This window comes from Polypterus senegalus, chromosome 14 (genome assembly GCF_016835505.1).
Source record: "Polypterus senegalus isolate Bchr_013 chromosome 14, ASM1683550v1, whole genome shotgun sequence".
Classification (NCBI taxonomy): Eukaryota; Metazoa; Chordata; class Cladistia; order Polypteriformes; family Polypteridae; genus Polypterus; species Polypterus senegalus.
The window spans coordinates 92,377,492-92,397,383 of NC_053167.1; the positions used below are offsets into that span (position 1 = coordinate 92,377,492).

The 19,892-nt window shown below is 37.1% G+C and overlaps 1 protein-coding gene across 1 annotated transcript in view; it reads left to right on the plus strand.

Annotated features, from left to right (window-relative positions):
* Window positions 1-301: 301 nt before the first annotated feature.
* The window catches only part of zswim5 (zinc finger, SWIM-type containing 5), a 101,901-nt gene continuing 82,310 nt past the window's right edge, over window positions 302-19,892 (plus strand). The window contains exon 1 of the mRNA XM_039735848.1: window positions 302-958. Within this exon, the coding sequence (XP_039591782.1) occupies window positions 451-958 (508 nt within the window). The 5' untranslated portion in view covers window positions 302-450. The remainder of the gene's footprint in view (window positions 959-19,892) is intronic.

Sequence of the window (19,892 nt, forward strand, 5' to 3'; positions counted from 1 at the left end):
CGACTGCTTACGGTAGAAGCGGAGCTGCTGACCGTTATTCTAAACCACCGCGACATCAGAATTTTGAATTTTCCCCACTGAGCAACAGATCGCATATACTGATTGTCTCCTCTAAATATCTTCAAGGTTACATCCTCGAAAGAAGCCGCACGAACTGAGTATTCAAGGGGACAAGGAAGGTGATAAGCTTTGGCAAATTGCTCAGTACGCAAGGATTGTTAACCAAACGGGTTAAACCAAACGTAAACAAACGCCCTGAGGCCACTCCGACGGCGAGACGTCGAGAGGGAGCGGCCTGTGAGTCGTCGTGCTCGCGCTAATTTAGTGCTTCAGATTCAGATTTGTGCGAGGGCTCCCGAAGCGCGCGGTGTGTCCAGGTGACGTCATCCTCCCCGGCTTGCGCAGCTATTCCCAGACTCGGCTCTCGCTCTCACTGTTTATTTGGTCGTTATGGCGGAGGGAGAAGGAGATCTGCAACCTCAGCCGCCGCCGCTTGCCCTTGCCCTAGCGATACCTTCAACGATTAAACGGCAGAGCTTACGTCCTGCGCCTCGCGGTCCCGGACCGGGACCTGGACCGGGCCTTCAGAACACACGGTCTCTCAATCCGGAATCTTTACTGGACTGTGCCGCTAAGGCAGTGGCAGAGAAATGGGCCTTTGAAAGGGTGGAGGAGCGCTTTGAGCGTATCCCGGAGCCCGTCCAGCGCCGTATCGTTTACTGGTCCTTTCCAAGAAATGAGAAGGAAATCTGCATGTATTCGTCTTTTCAGTGCAGAGGGAGTGCGGAGGACACGGCAACGACAGGCTCCGGGGCTTCGGTGGGTTCTGGGGCTGTCTCCGGAGGAGTTAACACCACCGGGGGGAGCAGCGGGGCTGGGGGCAGTGGGGACGGTCTGCCTTTCCGCCGAGGCATCCGGCTGCTGGAGAGCGGCTCTGTGGAGAATGTCCTGCAAGTCGGTAAGTGGTCGACAGCTTTACGATTTCTTTTGTACATTTTTATATTTTTCTTTTAACAACAAAGTTTTGTAAGCAAATCGAAAGTTTAATAACTCTTTTGTAACCGAATATTCAGTCTAAATTGGGTTTGATAGCTGAAAGTCGAATCTTGTAATGCAGTGAACGGTATGCATTCCTGGTTTAACCTCTGATTCTTGATTTGGGAGTTTATTTTTGTCTCAAATTGTGACGAGTCTAGGTGGAAACAGTTTTATAAGAACAGTAGATATTAGGTGACATTGTGCACGTCCTTATCGGTTTGATGTAACAGTTTCAGAACGAAACGAACTGGAATATTGCACGATCATGGACTGGCTGTTGGTGATCGATGTTCTCTGTTTATACATGTATTCAGTTTTTCTTAAGCGAAGGTCCGTTTGTTTTTCTTCCATATTTGCATGTATACATTATTTCCTTTGTAGATTGTTTGCTATCTTTAAATACGTGTCTTTCTTCTTTGGTGGTAGGTTTAACGCCCCCCTCCCCCAGTCAAATTTGTAATGTTTACACAAGGTGGTCATACTCGTGTATAAGCCAGCTTTTTTCCTCTAGCCCATAAACCAAATGCAATAGAATACCCCGTAATGTATTCAAGTTGATTGGATATGCCATGTTTTGTTGCATCTGAGTGAATGATTTGTAGTACTGAAAATAGCTTACAACGTACGTTTTAATTTAGTATATACAGTATCCCAGTATTCCTAGTATGGTTTTACTATTTAATATGTTTATCTTTTTTCTGCCTTCTGCACAAGGTTTACATATAAAGGCTATATGTGCTCGAATTCTTTAAATGTGTACGCATGGTTAGCTTCTCCTGGGACTTTCAATTGTATCACATTATTCATCTTTACCTTTTGTTGCTTTTTGTATTAAATAACTGATTCTAATTCACGAAGTTAAAGTATATGAATTTCAGCGCAGATAGCAATATTTTTTTATTTTTATTGTCGTTTTTGTCATCGTGATAGCGCGGCTTTTGTGAAAACCACCTCGCGAGATAACCGTGACTGAACTTAGCATCAGTCATTTACGTAAATCATCACTGTAATTTGTTTATAAGAAAACGAAACCTGTCTGAAGTCATTTAAAGGTCCTTTAAAAGGAGAAATCGCGTTGTGGGAAGAGCAATGCTTTGACAGGGCGCTGTGCTTGATAAATATGGAAGGGAAACTATTGCATGCCACCGATGCTTTTGCAGCGTTCTGTATTCCCATCTGGAACGCAATTCAATGTTAATCGTATTAATTAAAAGAGAAATCCCATGGGGTTTAATTCAGACTGGTTTCGCCTTTTAATAATAACGTGGTCTATTGGACAAATTGTGGTTTGTACGTTAAAGATTGGAGGACACAAAGACTTTTTGCAGATAACTATTTTTAGCTCAGGGCAAGCATAAATGTAAATAGTGTCTGTCCATGTGGGGTGTGTGTGTGTGTGTGTGTATATATATATATATATATATATATATATATATATATATAATTAAGGGAACACTTGATCATCACAGTCTAACAACAAGTCAGTTACGCTTCTGTGATATCACTGTCCAGTTAGGTGATTGTAAATCAACTTCCCTTGCTTTGGTGCAAATTAAAGTTACAACAGGTGCGCTGAAGACGCAACAGCAAGACAACCCCCAAAAAGGGAATTGTTTTGCAGGTGGTCGCCACAGACATTTGCTCTCTCCTTATCCTTCCTGACTGATTGTTCTCTAGTTTTGCATTTAATAGTGTCCTAGTCACTACTGGTAGCATGAGGCGGTATTTGCAGCTTTTTCAGGTTGCACAGGTAGTCCAATTCCTCCAGAGCTTGAAGGAGATATCAGGAGACAGACCGTTATTGGAGGAAAGCTGGACAGGGCAATAAAAGAGCATCAGCCCAGCAGTGGAGCTGATATCCGCTTCTTTATGTGAAGAGGAACACTATCATAACCCTACAAAATGCCATCCAGCTAGCCACTGGTATGAATGGTCATATTGTCAAAAACGGGCTCAATGAGGGCCCAACGTCATTTGATGGGACCTGCACTCACAACCCACCAGCTATCAGTTCGATTGACATTCATCAGAAAATACCACAATTGGCAGCTCTGCCATTGTTGCCCCAATCTCTTCACAGATGATAGCAGGTTCACACAGAGCACACATGACAGATGTGAAAGAGTCTGGAGACTCTGTGGTGAACATTACGCAGCCTGCAACATCATCCAGCATGACTGGTTTGACAGTGGATCAGTGATGGTCTGGGGACACATATCCATGGAGGTTCACACAGACCTTCATGCACTAGGCAACGGTACCCTGACTGCTATTAGGTACCAGGATGAAATCTTTGGAGCCATTGTCAGACCATATGCTGGTACAGTGGGCCATAGTGCCCTCCTGGTGCAGGACAATGCCCAGTCTCGTGGTCAGATTGTGCAGGCGGTTCTTGGGTGATGAAGACACTGTTGCCATTGACTGCCCCACACTTTTTCCTGACTTGAATCCATTTGAGAACCTATAGGACATTATGTATCAGTGCACCTGACATCAAGTAGCGCCACAGAGTGCTCAGGAGCTCTCTGGGAGGAGATCCCCCAGGACACCATCTATACTGCTTCATCAGTAGCAAGCCCAGATGTTGTTGGGAGTGTATACAGGTACGTGGGGGCCATACACACTACTGAGTCACATTATGATTTGTATCAGCCTATGATTTAAAATTTTCACTTTGATTTTCAGTGTGATGTTGAAGCTAGCCTTCATCTGGTTGGTGCTGACCAACCAGAAAATTATTACATAATTTTGTTTTTGACAAATTACACAGTATTTTTCAATAAAAATTTTCTGTTTGAATATTCTGTTCATTGATCCAATGTGTGATTTAAATGTTGCCTGTCTATTACATTGCCAATTCACTCTTCCACTACACATCAAAAAAATTACAGTTTGGCGCCGCCGTAAGTGGCAGTCTTTCCAGCAGCTCCGTGTACGACTTTATATTTCTACCTTTTGCTCTAACTCACTGATCATTCCTACCACTTTCTTTTATGTGGACTCATTTCCTGGACACTTTTTATTACATGGAAAAGGATTTTTACATGGCGTGACTTGTTTATTCAGGTAGTCCACTTCAAGCGCTGAGAACAAAGGCCTGTGCCCGTGTGGTTCCCTATTTACCTGACGAGGTAAGAAGGTCGTATCATGGCAGCAGATCTGTTGCGAAGCTAAAGGCTAAGCGGCTAGCGAGGAAGTGGCGATACATGCCTTCGGTGCCTTCTGTGATCCTGGGAAATATGAACTCACTACCAAATGCAGTTTGTTGTTTTTGTGAAACATGGCTAACAACTAGCACTGCAGATGCTAACATGGAGCTACCCGGATTTAGCACAGTTAGAACGGACATAAACGCAAATACCTGCGGGAAGCAGAAAGGAGGAGGACTCGCTCTCTATGTGAACACAAGGTGGTGCAACCCTGGACATGTAAACGTCAAAATCTCCACTTGCTGCAGGGACATCGAACTGTTGGCTGTATGTATGCGTCCCTATTACTTGCCCAGAGAGTTTGGACACGTCGTCGTTGTTATTGTTTATATCCCTCCTCGGGTGGACGCGGAGAAAGTGGATGACATCATCCAATCTGCTGTTACTAAACTACAAACGCAGCACCCCGAGGCGCTTGTGCTAATCTCTGGAGACTGTTACAATGTGACGCTGGACAAAACATTACCTGCCTTCTCCCAGTATGTGAATTGTAACACCCGGGGAAATAGGGCTATTGACCTACTGTATGCAAATGTTAAAGACGCATACAGCGCCACCCTGCTGCCTGCGCTTGGGAAGGCAGATCATAACCTGGTTTTGCTTCAGCCTCACTACAAACCAAGATTAAGGGAGCTACCTACAACCACACGCTCATTCAGGAAGTGGTCCCCTGACGCAGAGCAGGCTCTGAGAGACTGCTTTGGAACTATGGACTGGGATATCCTGCAGGGGCCACATAGTGAGAACATTGAGGAGGTTGTTGACTGCACTACTGACTACATCAACTTCTGTATGGACATTGTAGTTACAGTAAGAACAGTACACTGCTATGCTAACAACAAGCCATGGATTACAAGTGACATCAAGGGCCTTTTGAACTAGAAAAAAATGGCTTTTAAATCTGGTGATCAGCATGAGCTCAAGCGTGTGCAGAAGGAACTCCGAGTCCAGCTCAGGGCGGCAAAGGAGCAGTACAGGAGAAAGCTGGAGTAGAAGTTGCAGAATAACAGCATGAAGGAAGTGTGGGATGGGATGAAGGAGGCAGTTTCCCCATCCACAATTACAGCAGCCCAGGTAAGCAGAGAGCTGAGGAGACTTCATGCCAGCAAAGCAGTAGGTCCAGATGGAGTATTGCCATCACTGTTAAAGGCCTGTGCGTTTGAGCTGGGGAGTCCTCTACAACGCATCTTCAACCTGAGCCTGGAACAGGGGAAGAGTCCTGAGGCTTTGGAAAACATCTTGCATCACCCCAGTCCCAAAGTTATCGTGTCCTGGTGAGCTGAATAACTTCAGGCCTATCGCCCTGATGTCACATGTGATGAAGACCATGGAGCGGCTGCTGCTTCACTACCCGAGGCCACAGGTCCGCTACACCCTCGACCCGCTGCAGTTTGCATACCAGGAGAAGGTGGGAGCGGAGGATGCCATCATCTACATGCTACACCGATCCCTCTCTCACTTGTACTGAGGCAGTGGTGCAGTAAGAATTATGTTTCTGGACTTCTCTAGTGCCTTCAACACCATCCAACCTCTGTTCCTTAGGGACAAGCTGACAGAGATGGGTAGATTCATACCTGGTGGCATGGATCGTGAACTATCTTACAGATAGACCTCAGTATGTATGTCTCGGGAACTGCAGGTCTGACATTGTGGTCAGCAACACAGGAGCCGAGGGGACTGTGCCTCCAGTCCTGTTCAGCCTATATACATGGGACTTCAATCAACTCGGAGTCCTGCCACATGCAAAAGTTCACTGACAACACTGCTGTCGTGGGCTGTATCAGGAGTGGGCAGGAGGAGGAGTATAGGAACGCTAATCAAGGACTTTGTTACATGGTGCGACTCAAACCACCTACACCTGAACACCAGCAAAACCAAGGAGCTGGTGGTGGATTTTAGGATGCCCAGACCCTCATGGACCCCATGATCACGGAGGTGACTGTGTGCAGAGGGTGCAGACTTGTAAATACCTGGGAGTGCAGCTGGATGATAAATTGGACTGGACTGTCAATACTGATGCTCAGCAAGAAAGGACAGAGCCGACTATACTTTCTTCACAGGCTGGCATCCTTCAACATCTGCAATAAGATGCTGCCGATGTTCTAGCAGACGTTTGTGGCTAGCACCCTCTTCTAATCGGTGGTGTGCTGAGTCAGCATAAAGAAGAAGGATGCTTCACACTTGGACAAACTGGTGAGGAAGGCAGGCTCTATTGTAGGCACGAGCTGGACAGTTTGACATCTGTGGCAGAGCGACGGTTGCTGAGCAGGCTCCTGTCAGTCATGGAGAATCCATTGCATCCACTGAATAATATCATCTCCAGACAGAGGAGCAGCTTCAGAGACTGACTTCTGTCACTGACCTGCTCCACTGACAGACTGAGGAGATTGTTCCTCCCCTACACTATGAAAACTCTTCAGTTCCACCCAAGGGAGGGGGTCAAACGTTAACATTATACAAAGTTACTGTCTGTTATACCTGCATTTTTATCACTGTTTAATATTGTCCTTATCAGAATGCTGCTGCTGGAGTATGTGAATTTCCCCTTGGGGATAATAAAGTATCTTGTCGATCTATAGAGGCATAGGAAGAAAACTGGATTACCTACAGAGAAAACCCATGGAGAAAATGTGGATGGAATTTGAACGCTCAGTACTGGGCTTCATAACATACAATAGGCAATGCTGTTTATCACCATGCTCGTTGCATTAATTAAATATTCTCGTTTGTGTGTGTGTGTATGTCAATGTCAATTTATTTATATAGCACATTTAAAACAACATAGTAATGCTGCAGCCAAAGTGCTTTACAATAATAGAATAAAAGAAAAATTAAAAAAACAAAAATAATAAACAATAAAACATAAATATATGAACATAAAATAAGATAGATAATAAATATAAATAATGTTATGATCACAAAGAGGAAAACATCAGTATTACTGAAGGTCACTGAATGCTAGCGAAAAGAAGTGAGTTTTTAATCTTGTTTTGAACTGTTCAATTGTAGATGACTCCTTAATATGCTGAGGTAGAGAGTTCCACAGGCGAGGGGCAGCAGCTGCAAAGGCCCTGTCCCCCTTGGTTTTACATTTGGTACGAGGGACAACAAGAGACAACTGACACTCCTTTACACTGGAAAATGGATTATGAGTATGAAAATGCTTTTAGACATAGGGTTTGTGTCTGCTACTACTCAACTCACTTTTTGATATTTTGTTCGTTTTTATAAGTAGTGATTTGAATTACAGATGCATCATGATTATGTATCGGTAACACTACTGTTTAACAGCTATAGGCTTTTTAGATTAAATCCCAGCCTGGTCACTGTGAAACTTACACATTCTTGCTACATCTGTGTGACTGTTTCTCTACTACTTAGATTTTTTTCTCAGTTCCCAAAGATGTGTGTGTTAGATCAATTGTTAACTTTAAACTGGCCAGATGTAGTTGTGTAGGTGGGTATATCATACTAGACTAGCACTTTGTTCAACTGTTGAAGGTTATCTGAGCACATTATATGTGTATGATAATTGAATGTAAAGCAGACTTTTTTTCTTTTGTGAATTGTAATGGAAAGGTGGTATTAAAAGCTTTAGTCCTGCAAAAATCATTTCTGTATTGCAGATACTTTTGCTTTTACCCACTTGAGCTACATTAGGTGCCAAAAACTAGATAACCATATATTTTGTTTTTCTAGTCTACTAGATGAGTGTTTCCCAACCTTTTGAGCCACGGCACATATTTTACATTAGAAAAATCACAAGGCACACCACCAAACAAAATGTCACAAAAGGTATATTTATTGAAATATAATAAAAGTGTAGTCTCAATTTACTCAATTTACTTACTCAGTGTGAAACCTGGGCCTGTTTAGTTGAACATAAAGCTGATATTCTTGCAGGAATTGAAGAAAGACACACACGTAGATCTTCCTCAGCAACTCTGAGTCTCTCTCTTTTTCGTCTTTATAGCAGTCATGCTTGAAAAGCCCACCTCGCATAGATAGGTTGTGGAGAAAGGGAGCAGAATTGAAATAGCTTTGTTTGCCAGAATTGGGAACTCTTGGCAGCAGTCAGCCAAAAACTGTCCAAACGTAGATCAGCAAACCTCAGTTTTAGACCACGATTTTGTCTCAGTTCAGTTATTTCTTCCTGCTCCTGCAAAGTCATGTCCTTTTCAACTGCAGTTGAGCTGTATGGGTTCGTAACCCAGTCAAGGCCATCAGTGGAAAGTGAAGGGAAATAACATGACAACTTCTGCTCAAGACTTTGCAGATGTTTACCTATTGCCTCACACAGTGCAGCACTGTTGACACCCTGCCATTTCTGGATGTGTGGGAACATGTTAAGGTTGGCACTTTCAAAATGTTGTATCCTCTCCTGTTGTTCTTTCTGGCAATTCCTTGCAAAACAGAAAGTTTTCTCTGATGATGTCTCCATGTACAAAGTGCACATTTGCCATAAGTTGTGCATGTCCACTGATATCCGTAGATTCATCGATTTGCAATGCAAATTTGCCACTAATGCAACTTTTCCAAAACTATCTTTTCAATGTCAGCAGACATGTCTTCAATACGTCTGGAAATTGTATTATTTGAGAGAGGGACTATGGGTATTTCTTTAACAGCGCCAGGGCTGATCATCTCTTTTAAGATAATTTTGCAAGCAGGCAGGCAGTATTAATGTCTCTGTTACAGTGTGTGGCTGTTTTGATATAGTGATGAGTTCAGCAACTTGGTAGCAAGCTTAAAGTGCTTTCTCACTCGTCTTCGTGGTTTTCCTCATTAACGCTGCCTGTTTCTCAGTCTGTCCACACAGTTGAACAAAATAGTCCATGTTCTTGTTTTGAAGTTATGGGTGTTTTGTCTGGAAATGGTGTTTAAGTTTACTTGGAACCATGGCACTGTTTGACAATTTTTCCCCGCACACCAGGCATAGCGGAATTGGCTCTGTTGGTTCCCCAGTAAAGTGAATCCAAGGGCAAGATAACTCATTGCATTGCCTTGAACTCACCTTTTTGCTTTCTTCTAAACACTACATATTCTAGGGCCTTCATCTGGGTCAGAATTTTCTCCAGGACCCTGGTCAGGTTGATTACTTTTTCTTTTTAAATATTTATCCATTGCTATTACCTGCGGCGTTGTCTCACTTCCAGCATGACTAGGTACTTTCGATTTCTTCTTTGTCTTCTTCTGTCTTACTGGCGGTTGGCAACCCACTTAATTGGAGCAAGAAGTTGTACTGCCCTCTAGTGACAGCAGAACAAACAGGCAGCCTTAGAGTACCAATCAGGTGAAATTGGAAAATCTTTCACGGCACACCTGATGATTTCTCACGCTCACTTATGTCTACAGTGGTTGGGAAACACTGTACTAGATGATCTTGCAAGAGTAGTTTTTGTCCCCATTCCCTGGTGGGTGCTTGGACCCCTGTTACTTAACATTGGTGTACTGGGTAAAAAAGCCAATGGACAGGATGAAATTGACTTTAGTGGAAAGGTGTCTCTGTGGGTGTGGGTGAAGTTGGCCTTCCAAACTTTTGTATGGAGGTATTTCCTTTTGAGGCCTTGCCTATAGATATCCTGTATCTAAGTGACAAATTACAGCCTGCCTTTTAGGATATTTTAAACCTCCCATAAAGGTTTTAATTTAGTGTTATTAATTATAGTGGAATAAACTGTGTTATGAGTTTAAATTACTTGCATTAGGAATTAGGCATATTCATGTTTTACAGTTCTCAACTGAGCATGCAAGGCAATGCAAAGAGTTAATGTTTTCTTTGGATTTGTGATAATGCAACTTCTGCACTGTAATCGATAAGAACAACTATTATTGCACACTCTGGTAGAATAATAAAATATGTTTCCCTGTGTTCCTTGTTTTTATGTTCTTATGTTCTTATAAGTAACCTTCGGAAAATACTACTTAAAAGATTTTAAAATGCACCATAAGTCTCCATGTTGAAAATAAGGTATTATTTTATGAAAATGTGCTATGTGCACAAATGTTGTAGTATGAAACATTTTAAGCTGCTCTGCATTTGAAAGTCTAGTCTGCTAAGTAAAATGCTTTTTATGTAGTCTGAGTGCTAACTAGAGAAAGGAAAAGTCAGAGTACCTTCAAATATACTTTTGTCCCTTCTGTGAATGAATATGCTGTATTAGGGAGCATTTTGCCCCCCTTTTTTTACTACATCTGTTAGTATTGAATAATTATGTATTGTTATTATAAATGTAAAATATTATTCTTTTAGTTACCAAGTAATTTAAAGTAGAGGCAGAAATTGAAATTTCTGTAATTTTATTTTGTGATTCAAATAGAATATATAATCTGTTAAAGTCATCTAACACATAAGATTAACTGAATTTATAGACTTTGTTTGAAGTCCCTTTTTTTTTTACAATTTATGATTACCCTATACTTGTGACTGAGCATTTGCCAATGAGTTTGGATGTCTGTTTGGAAAAACCTGTTTTCATTGCTCATTTGAATAATTACAGAATCCTTATTTTAATAAGTATTTTATTACTGAGTCCTTATTTTAATAATATAAACTTTGAAAATAAATTACAATTTATGAATCCTGAAAATAATTTAAAATTTTAATTCATATTTGCTTTAATCAAGATTTTTAAATATATTTGTTATATTGCAAGAGAGTTATGATCATTATATGCCACAGCATGCAATATTTATATTTTTATAACACTACAATATGTGTTCTTTGAAAGACCTTTTTAAGTTGAACATGCCTTTTGAAGTGTTTTTTTAGATTAATAAATATTTATAGATTTATCTATAGTATTTATAGATAATTGTCAATTGATCTTTTTTTGTACTTTAAGGAAACAGTTGAGTACTTTAGTGTGTACTTTACTGTAGAGCTGCAGGCTCTCCCAAAGTGTGTGTTCCACTAGAAAGACCAAATTCAAAATACTCTGTATGTTAGAGGTGTGAAGAGTATGAGGCACCATAGAAGCTTTCAGAATGACGCACAAACTCGAAGGTTCCCTCTCCTTCCTTTGTAAAGTCTCTTTAATTTCAAATGAAAGAAAAAAAGAATTCCTGTGGGACTTGGCAAATCCAGCTTGGGTTGAGAAGTAGTTTAATGGGCAAGCATCCAATCTTTTGCACATACTAATGTTGATCCTGTGGTGTTATCTTGCTGAGATCTGAAGTAGCCCTATTCTTAAACCTTTACAGCTTTTTAATGAATGGAAGTGACTTGTTAACTTAGTCACCCAGCCCTTAAACACCCCTCCTCCAACTTCATTTATTAAAAGAAATATCCCACGCTACACATAAGATTATATAACTGTTAGTAATATGCATTGTTTTAGTTAATTTTTGTTTGCGTCAAAGTTTTATGCACATCAGTGAAGCAGAATGAAAGATAAGTCAATCATTCTGTAAATGAATAGTAATAGTCATTTTAACATATTTGCTGTTTGAAAATATTTTCTGACCAAAAAGTATTTTCATACTTGTATCAGTGCAAAGTTTGTTTTGGACTTCCATCCATATTTTCATCTGTTTACTAACCCACTTAATGTAATTTTTAGGGTCACTGGGAATACTACTGGAGTTGTGCACATGAAATGTTATGATGGTTAATATGGCTGTAAAATATATTTACTAGTAACAGTTGTAAAGAGATTGTTAATTTAAGTATATAAAAATATTTTCAAGATCATATGAAAGTGAGAACTATTTAATCACATTCTTTTTTTCTTTTTATGAGAAAGTAAATTGACTTCTAAAATAACGTGCATACAATGGGTTTTTAATGAACATAGAATGTCTTATACTGTAAGTGTAGAAATAATGTGTTTTTGTTTTTGTGTAGATGTGGAAATACCCCACCTGGGGGCCTTGTTTAGAGCTGTCAGCTGGTTATTGAAGTTTTGGTGGATGAAAGAATCTGCTTTCTGGAATCATGCTGGGATTTCCCTGCTATCAGCGTCAGTACCTCTTGTCAAAAGCCCACACTAAAAAGGCATTTAAATAGCCACCAACCATTATTCTTTTTGGATTTTATTAAACGTTCTTTTCTGCTATATGTGAGCAGACAATAACATTCCTTTATTGAACTACTTTCAAGTAATCTTCAATTGTACTACAGTATTTTAGACATTTTTTCAAACATGAGGAAATCATTCAGTCTATTACCATTCTTTGGCTAGCTAAAGCGAAGTTGTTGTCTATAGACAGTTTTATACCTTCAGCCTTATGACTCCTAAAGTTGTGGGGTTTTTTTCTTTCCCGTTTTTCTGTCATTTTGCTGCAGTTTCCACCCTGAACATACAGTATTTGGTCTTAATTTCCACTTGTAGTCTTGACTGCATGTCCTTTTTTCAAGGCATGTTTATGAATGCTGTTGTCTACACATCCTTTATTGTTACTGTCTTTTATTCGTTTACTTATTTTTTGGAATAGTTTGGTGATCAGAACTTCACACATTACTATTCAGTATATGTAATGGCACATTGTAGAGTTTGAACATTGAACAGTTATGAACATTTTATTGACTCTTAGTTACCTCTTTACATTATTAAGAGGGTGAAATTGTTGTGTCCATGTAAACCCTGTGTCACTTTCACAGTCTGATTTTTGCAGGCACCGTCATCTGTTGTTCATGATATATGTTCTGTTTTTCCTACATGTAGCCTCTTTACAATATACCAAAAATGTTTGTCTATTACATTAAACATTCAGAAAGCATGGGTTTATTCTCTTAATGTATACCCTCTGTCATTAGTGGACACTTGGTAGAAAACAACTCATTTTCTGGCAGGTATGTTAGCAATGCTTTGTATTTGACAGCATTTTTCCTTTTTTTATAATTCTATAATTTCATTTTCTTATTCAAATTAGGGTATGCAGTATTCCGTTAAATTAATTTAAGCAACTTTATAAGATAATGTACACATTTGAAGAATTTCTTTTGATCATTTAAAGCTTTGTTGGGTGTCTCTTGCTTCTCCATTTGTGCTTGAGCCTCAGCCTTCCAACTTTTTGAAGGCAGCAAGTGTATGTTTTTACCCATTTGGAAAACTTGCTTTTATTATGCATCTAAACAGTAATTGAGTCCTTAAAATTAGTAAGGCTAATAACATTGAAAAAAATCACGAGCCATGGATGTTAAACATTAAAAATAAATGCTTATTTTTATTGTAATCTGAAGGGTTCAGAAATATATTTATAAATGCAGTTCTTATGATATTAGGTTTTAATAGCCTACAGGAAACATTAGCTTTAAGCAGATGTCTTTGTAGTAATCTGTTATAACAGAGTAAACATATTGAAAAATTATTTGAAGATATTTGAAATGAGTATTAATTCAGGAGATGAAATATGTTTATTTCAGAGGCTGAGCATTTATAGTCTCTTCTAGATCTAATGATCCAGTAAATAGCATGTCTATCCAAAATCTTTCCCAGACCACTCCCATTTTATTAACCCTTTTCAAGAATAAGCTCAAGCTTACACTAACTGTGTGGTTGACTGCATTTGTTTTTCTATTTCTCACATGTCAGAGTTATTTGCTACTTTTGGAGAAATCGATTGTTTATATCTAGTCTGCCTTTTTTCAGCATCAAGGCACCTATGAAACTTACACATATATACACACACACACACAAAAGTGCCTTGGAAATAATGAGTCTGTGAAGCAGTATTTACAGGAACATGCTGAATAAATGGGACCCTGTCCTGGAATTATTGGCTAAATTACTACAGGTTTCTAGGCATCTAATGTGTTTCACTCATAAGGACAATTAATTATTGTGCAGAAGTGTTTTATGCTTTAGTTTTCTTAATCCATTTCCAGAACTTGTGAACTAGTAGGATAAGACAAAACTGTCTTGCTCCAAATTAACAACTGCAGCTTGACTAAAGTTCATATGTAAACAAAAAAGTTTTTTTTTTTTATTTCTTCTTTATTAATTAAAATGTGTATGTATTTATGTATGTATGGATATATTTATAAATTTGTTAGAAAAGTGTATTCATTATTAAAAATGGCATTCTTTTTCAGTGTTGTATATGCAAACAAGCATGGGGTGATTCAAGTGATAATATAACATAATGTTACCTCAGTTTTAATTCAGAATGGACTAATGCATAACAAATAAAAAATGAAGCAGAGAAAACAAAAATAGAAGAAATACAGTCGAATTAAATAAAGAAACCAAATTCAGCGGATGTTAGATTGAATAGTCAGTGAAGAGATCAATTACATTACTATGATTGACTCTTCTTCAGGTAACAATCATTTCAATCCATCAGCCTCAATTTGTGATTTCAAGGTACAGTATAATGTACAGTAAAAATATTTGGAGTACTGCATCTGTAGCTTTTAACATTACAAAAAGACACATTAGGCAGACAGTCTACTGTCACTATTTTCAGCAGAGCTGTTTATTATTTGGAAATAGTTGAAGTATTGGTAAGTTAAAGGCAAACTTGTTGATTTGTGTTTTGAAACCTACTCCGTTAAAGTAATAAAGTAGTATTACTTAATATATTAATATTAGGCTTTTTAGTCCTTTCCCATCTGTGGTATTTATACACTTTCTCATGAGCTTGCTTTTTCCATTTGTTGGGAACTCAACCACATTTTGCTGACATAATGGATAATCTTGTGATTGTAACTGTATGAAATTCCACTCCAGGCAGATAGTCAGAAGTTCACACATTTTCTTTCCTTTACTGGGCCAATTTAGAGTTGTGAGTTATCCTACACAGACGGTGATTGTGCAAGGAATCAGACATATGTCCCTGAATTTATAAATCGTTAGTTCTAAATACTGTTCCACAGTTGTCTCATCATTCCCACGTAAGTATTGTTATGTTGTAAAAGGAACAAGTATAAAAATATTTACATCTTTAGGATTTGTATTCATTGTGGATTGTGTTAATTGTGAAATATTTTCATTAAAATCATTTAAATCTTTTTTCTTCTGACTGTTCTGCTTCTAATAAATTCAATACATTTTTATGTATATGGTACCTTGAAATGAACAACTCCAGTGCTACAGTAGTTGCAGTGTAAATGCAGAGTAAACATAATTGGGTTTTTCTCAATTTAGCTTGACAATGTTTTATAAATATACTTAATGGTTCTTTAGATATATACTGTCTTAATTAAATTAAGACCTAAACTATTTAACTTCCAGTTAAGACTATAAAATGACATCAAAAACTCAGAATCGGCGATATATACTGTCATTGAAAATGAAACCTACATTACTTTTAGCTTCTACCCTGCCCGTTATTTGAAGAACAGTTTTATATGTACATACTAATACATGCTGTTTACAATCCTGCATGTTTAATATTATAAGGGATAAGAAAAAATTAATATTGTGACACAGAACAACAATGGAAATTTTACTTTTTCTCTACATGTAGTGAATTTCTGTTTTGTAAAAAGAAATTATACAGTAGTAAATGTTCCTTTATACATCCTATGAAGACTGATATTCTGCCTCTTACCTGGTTGGGTCTGCTTTCTGTAACAGCTTAAATAAGCACTAGAATAATGTAACCAGTTAAGCTTGTGATAAAGTCTTTAGCTAGTGAAAAATCCACAGTACCTGGGGAGAAAATGCAAACATTGCACACAATGGTTGGGCTTCAAAAGTAGAATCTACTGCAATAATGAATATTGCCATTAAATGTCTTGGCTAATTGTCAACCAACCAGTCAATCAATCAGATTTGTTTTCACTTTACTTACCTGATTTGTCAATTGGCATACAAGTTTTTAGTTTTATGTTATAAGAAAATGTCACGATTAAGTATTGACCATCTCGGTTGAGATTTGATGCTTAGTTAATTTAACAAAGTAGAACATTATAGCAAATAGATACTGTTTGTATTATTCACCCAGTCCTGCCACATATGTGCATTTTATTTAGGAAAATAGAATGTAAATGCTTTTGTAATTATCTGCTTTATTTAACCTTCTGTTATTACTCAGAATCAGCTTTTATTTACTTTACATATTACACTGGATTCAGCTTCCATGAATTAAGTGAAGTATTGGCTGGTAGGGACTAAGAATTGCTTTTATATAGTTCTTAAAGTGTTTGCAAAAAGTGGACAATGACATTTTTACTTTCTTGTATTAATACAGTATGTATAAGCTTGTACTTTGGACACCTAATATGCAATATAGAAGTTAGGCATTTGATGTTCTGTATTTACCCAGTGGCTCCTATTTAGTTCATAAAAAGGGGAAATTAAGTAAATCAGTAATCTTGTATAGATCTGTCATACTACTCTTGTGTATTAGCATGCTTTAGTAGCTGATGTTCATGAACAGTTTGTCTGACAAACTTTTAAGCAAGTTTCATTTAAGCCTTTTTTCATTTGATGATTCAGATCATTAAGTTTCTGCAAGTATGAATCGAGAATTTTTTTTTAAATGGATAGATTGTTTCTTTACAAACGTGTGTTTTCATTGAAATGAAGATCATTATACTTTTTGAAGGCTATGATCCATGCTGAACACGAGCATGCAGCATGAAGAGAATAAAGCAAACTTTCCAGCATTGGTTGAAAGTGAATTCAGAAAATTGAAAATGGCAGTCTTATCTGAGTGAAAACTGTTTTAGAGAGTGGTTGGCTAGATGATTAGAATCATAGTGGACATAAAAAAAATCAGCAATGTAGAAAACAACATTTCAATTTCAGTATTTGTCAATATGAAGTCATGCATTCTTATCATATTGTCCATGCCTAAGTACATATGCAGTAACGTGAACAAAATGTTTGTAAGTACCTTCTGTACACATCATTAATACTCTGCACAAAGCCTAGAGTTCTCTCTAATTATATGTGTTAATAGTAAGTTGCTGTTTATCATTTAATTATTGTATTTGGTTTTCAAATTGGTCAGATTGTTTGCAAGGCATAAATTGTTACTCATGTATGTTAAGCTATACAGTATGTCAAACCTGCCTTTTCATAATTGGATTATTGCTGATTTAAGTAGAATTGCTTGTAAACCCAACACCAGTTGGTCATTGTGGATTTAATGCTAGGATCTTCCATTCTGACATGAAATGTAAACTCTGAGCATAATAAACTCAACGTGTACATCTCAGTTGCATTGTGGTTTGCTAAAGGCGTCTGATTTCTTTGATGCCAATTCTGCTCTTTTTAGACATTGCTATCTATAGCTCTGAGTTTCATTAAAAAGAAATATCTTAATGAGCAAGCCATTTCATGGGATAAATTGTTTTTTTCTTCATCATAGAATAAAACAAACACTGCTCTCTTTATCCATTAATGAATTGTTAAAAACCCATTCTTGTCTTAATAAAGATATTTAGATTTTTGGTAATTTGGTGCATCATTGTTTTTTATTATGGTGACCACTGAATGTGCAAATGAATAAGGGAAGAAATGACAAATAACCATTATTAGCATTTTTTGTATTAAAATTAAAACCTTGGTGTTTTTTCTCTCCTGTCTGTTCTTTTTCCATTGTGTTTACACTGGTTTCCTCAACAATCTTTTGTTTCCATTCTACTATTCCAAGACTTTGCCGTTTTTTATTTAGTGAATCTAAATTTCCATACTTTAGTCAAGTTATTTCTGCATGCATTATCTAATGTTCTTTCTAGATTCATTCCTAATTTGCACCATTACATTGTGAGAGAGCCTTTCACTCCCCATGAATTTTGTCAGTGTGATTTTTTTTTTTTTAACCTATCAACTGACATTGGATTATACTAGTAAGGATTGCGCTATGTTATTTGTACTGGCAGAATAAAAACATTTATTTAAGTTTCTTTTGTATAGGTAAGTAACCGTTTAAGGTAAAGTAAGTAAGATAGTAATAGTAGGAAAGAGACTACGTAACACGTAAATAAACCTATCCTGTCTTGTTTGAATGAGTTTCATAGTGCTGATAGTATAGCATAGATAATACTACTATTTGCTGGAATGGCATATACTTTCTTGTAAATGCTTCAATTTATAGCTGAGATCATTTTGCATGTTTTTCAACGTGGTCAACTAAGCTTACTTTCCAAAAGTTTTAAACATTATAGAAATGTTTTAAAACCTGCAGAAAAATTGCCTATAGTAAAGGCACAAGCTGAGAAAATTATATATACGCACACACACACACACACTTCCTGACCTTAATTGTAAGGTAATATTTTATAGGTATGTTATGATTAAATAAAGTGACATATTTATTGAAAACCAAATGTACATAAAATAAGAATCACAATTCTATTAACTTATTGTACATTTGCATTTAATCTTTGGATTTAATCTGTTAAGTTCAATATGCTGTGTAGTTTTGCTATTTAATGTACTTATGAATGATAATCTTTACTTCCTATTGAATAAAAATGTTTGGATGTTTAAAATATATTGATTTGAAATATGCTTTCTATAATGTCCTTCACTTGTGTATTAAATTGTGTGATAGTGAGTGTATTTGTTTGATTTTGATTGAAATAAACACTATTAAATGTCATTCATTATGCCATGTCAATGAATACATAAGTGAAATTAAATATTTTAGGTAGGAAACCAAATTGAATTTGCTTCATACAGTTAAGTGTTTTTATTTATTTATTTGGGCCTACATTTATCTTTTTAATTAGTTGTATGTGGTTATACCTTTTACCATGTCATTGGTATTTAGACTGCATTACTTTACCTTAAGCATTTCTTCAATCACCTGTCAAGTTCCTGAAGTTTGCAGAGAGTTCATAAAAGATCTGTTCGATATCCTATGAGTTATACTACCTTACAATGTTCTGTCTAGCCATGGCAGTGCAATTACAGTTTTTCTTATTTAACACATGCCTTGATAGGGAAAGCTTAAATATCCTGTATTGCTAGGATAAAACCAAATAAAGGATGCATAGAACAGAAAGGTCAGTGGAGCTGTTGAACTGACTTTGTCATGGTATACTGTAATAGGATAGAGAAACTATACTCTTCATTGAGAGTGAAGTCCACTATTGTATGACATTTGAATGTTCTGTTATTTAAAACCAGCAGAATTGGTTGGTTGGAGCTACTAAAGAAGGAACATTGCTTGAAACTGTAGTTCAATGGAACACTTGACTGTGATGTAACCAAGCAGAAGAGAAGAGCCACCAGTAGCAAAATAGTTGGTATTGTTTGGGTAATGACTATTTTTAACTAAATTACATTTTTATACTGCATAATCTTGTAAAAGTTTTGACACGTCACATCTCAATACCACAAATAAATCTATAAAATAAAGTGTATGTATCGTAAATAAAAATGTGGCCCAAAAATTCTAAGTTAAGAAAGAGCCACCCTACTTTTTTATTTATTTTAACACAACACTTGCTGTTTTGCCATGGTAGCAAAACAAATAAAATTTCCTTAAAATACATTCTTTAACTAATCAAATATGTACAAAAATAAATCCATAATACATATGGCATAAAAGAAAATAAAATCATTTTTATAGTTACAAGTTGTCATATTTTATTTTTTCATTTAATTTTCCTAGCTGAAATGAGCCTTAATTAAAAAAAGTAGTTTTTGACCATTTCTCTGACCAAAAAAAACAAAATTTTATTCTCACACAATCAATTAATATTGACAATTAACACTAATTAAATTTTTAATCATTACAGTA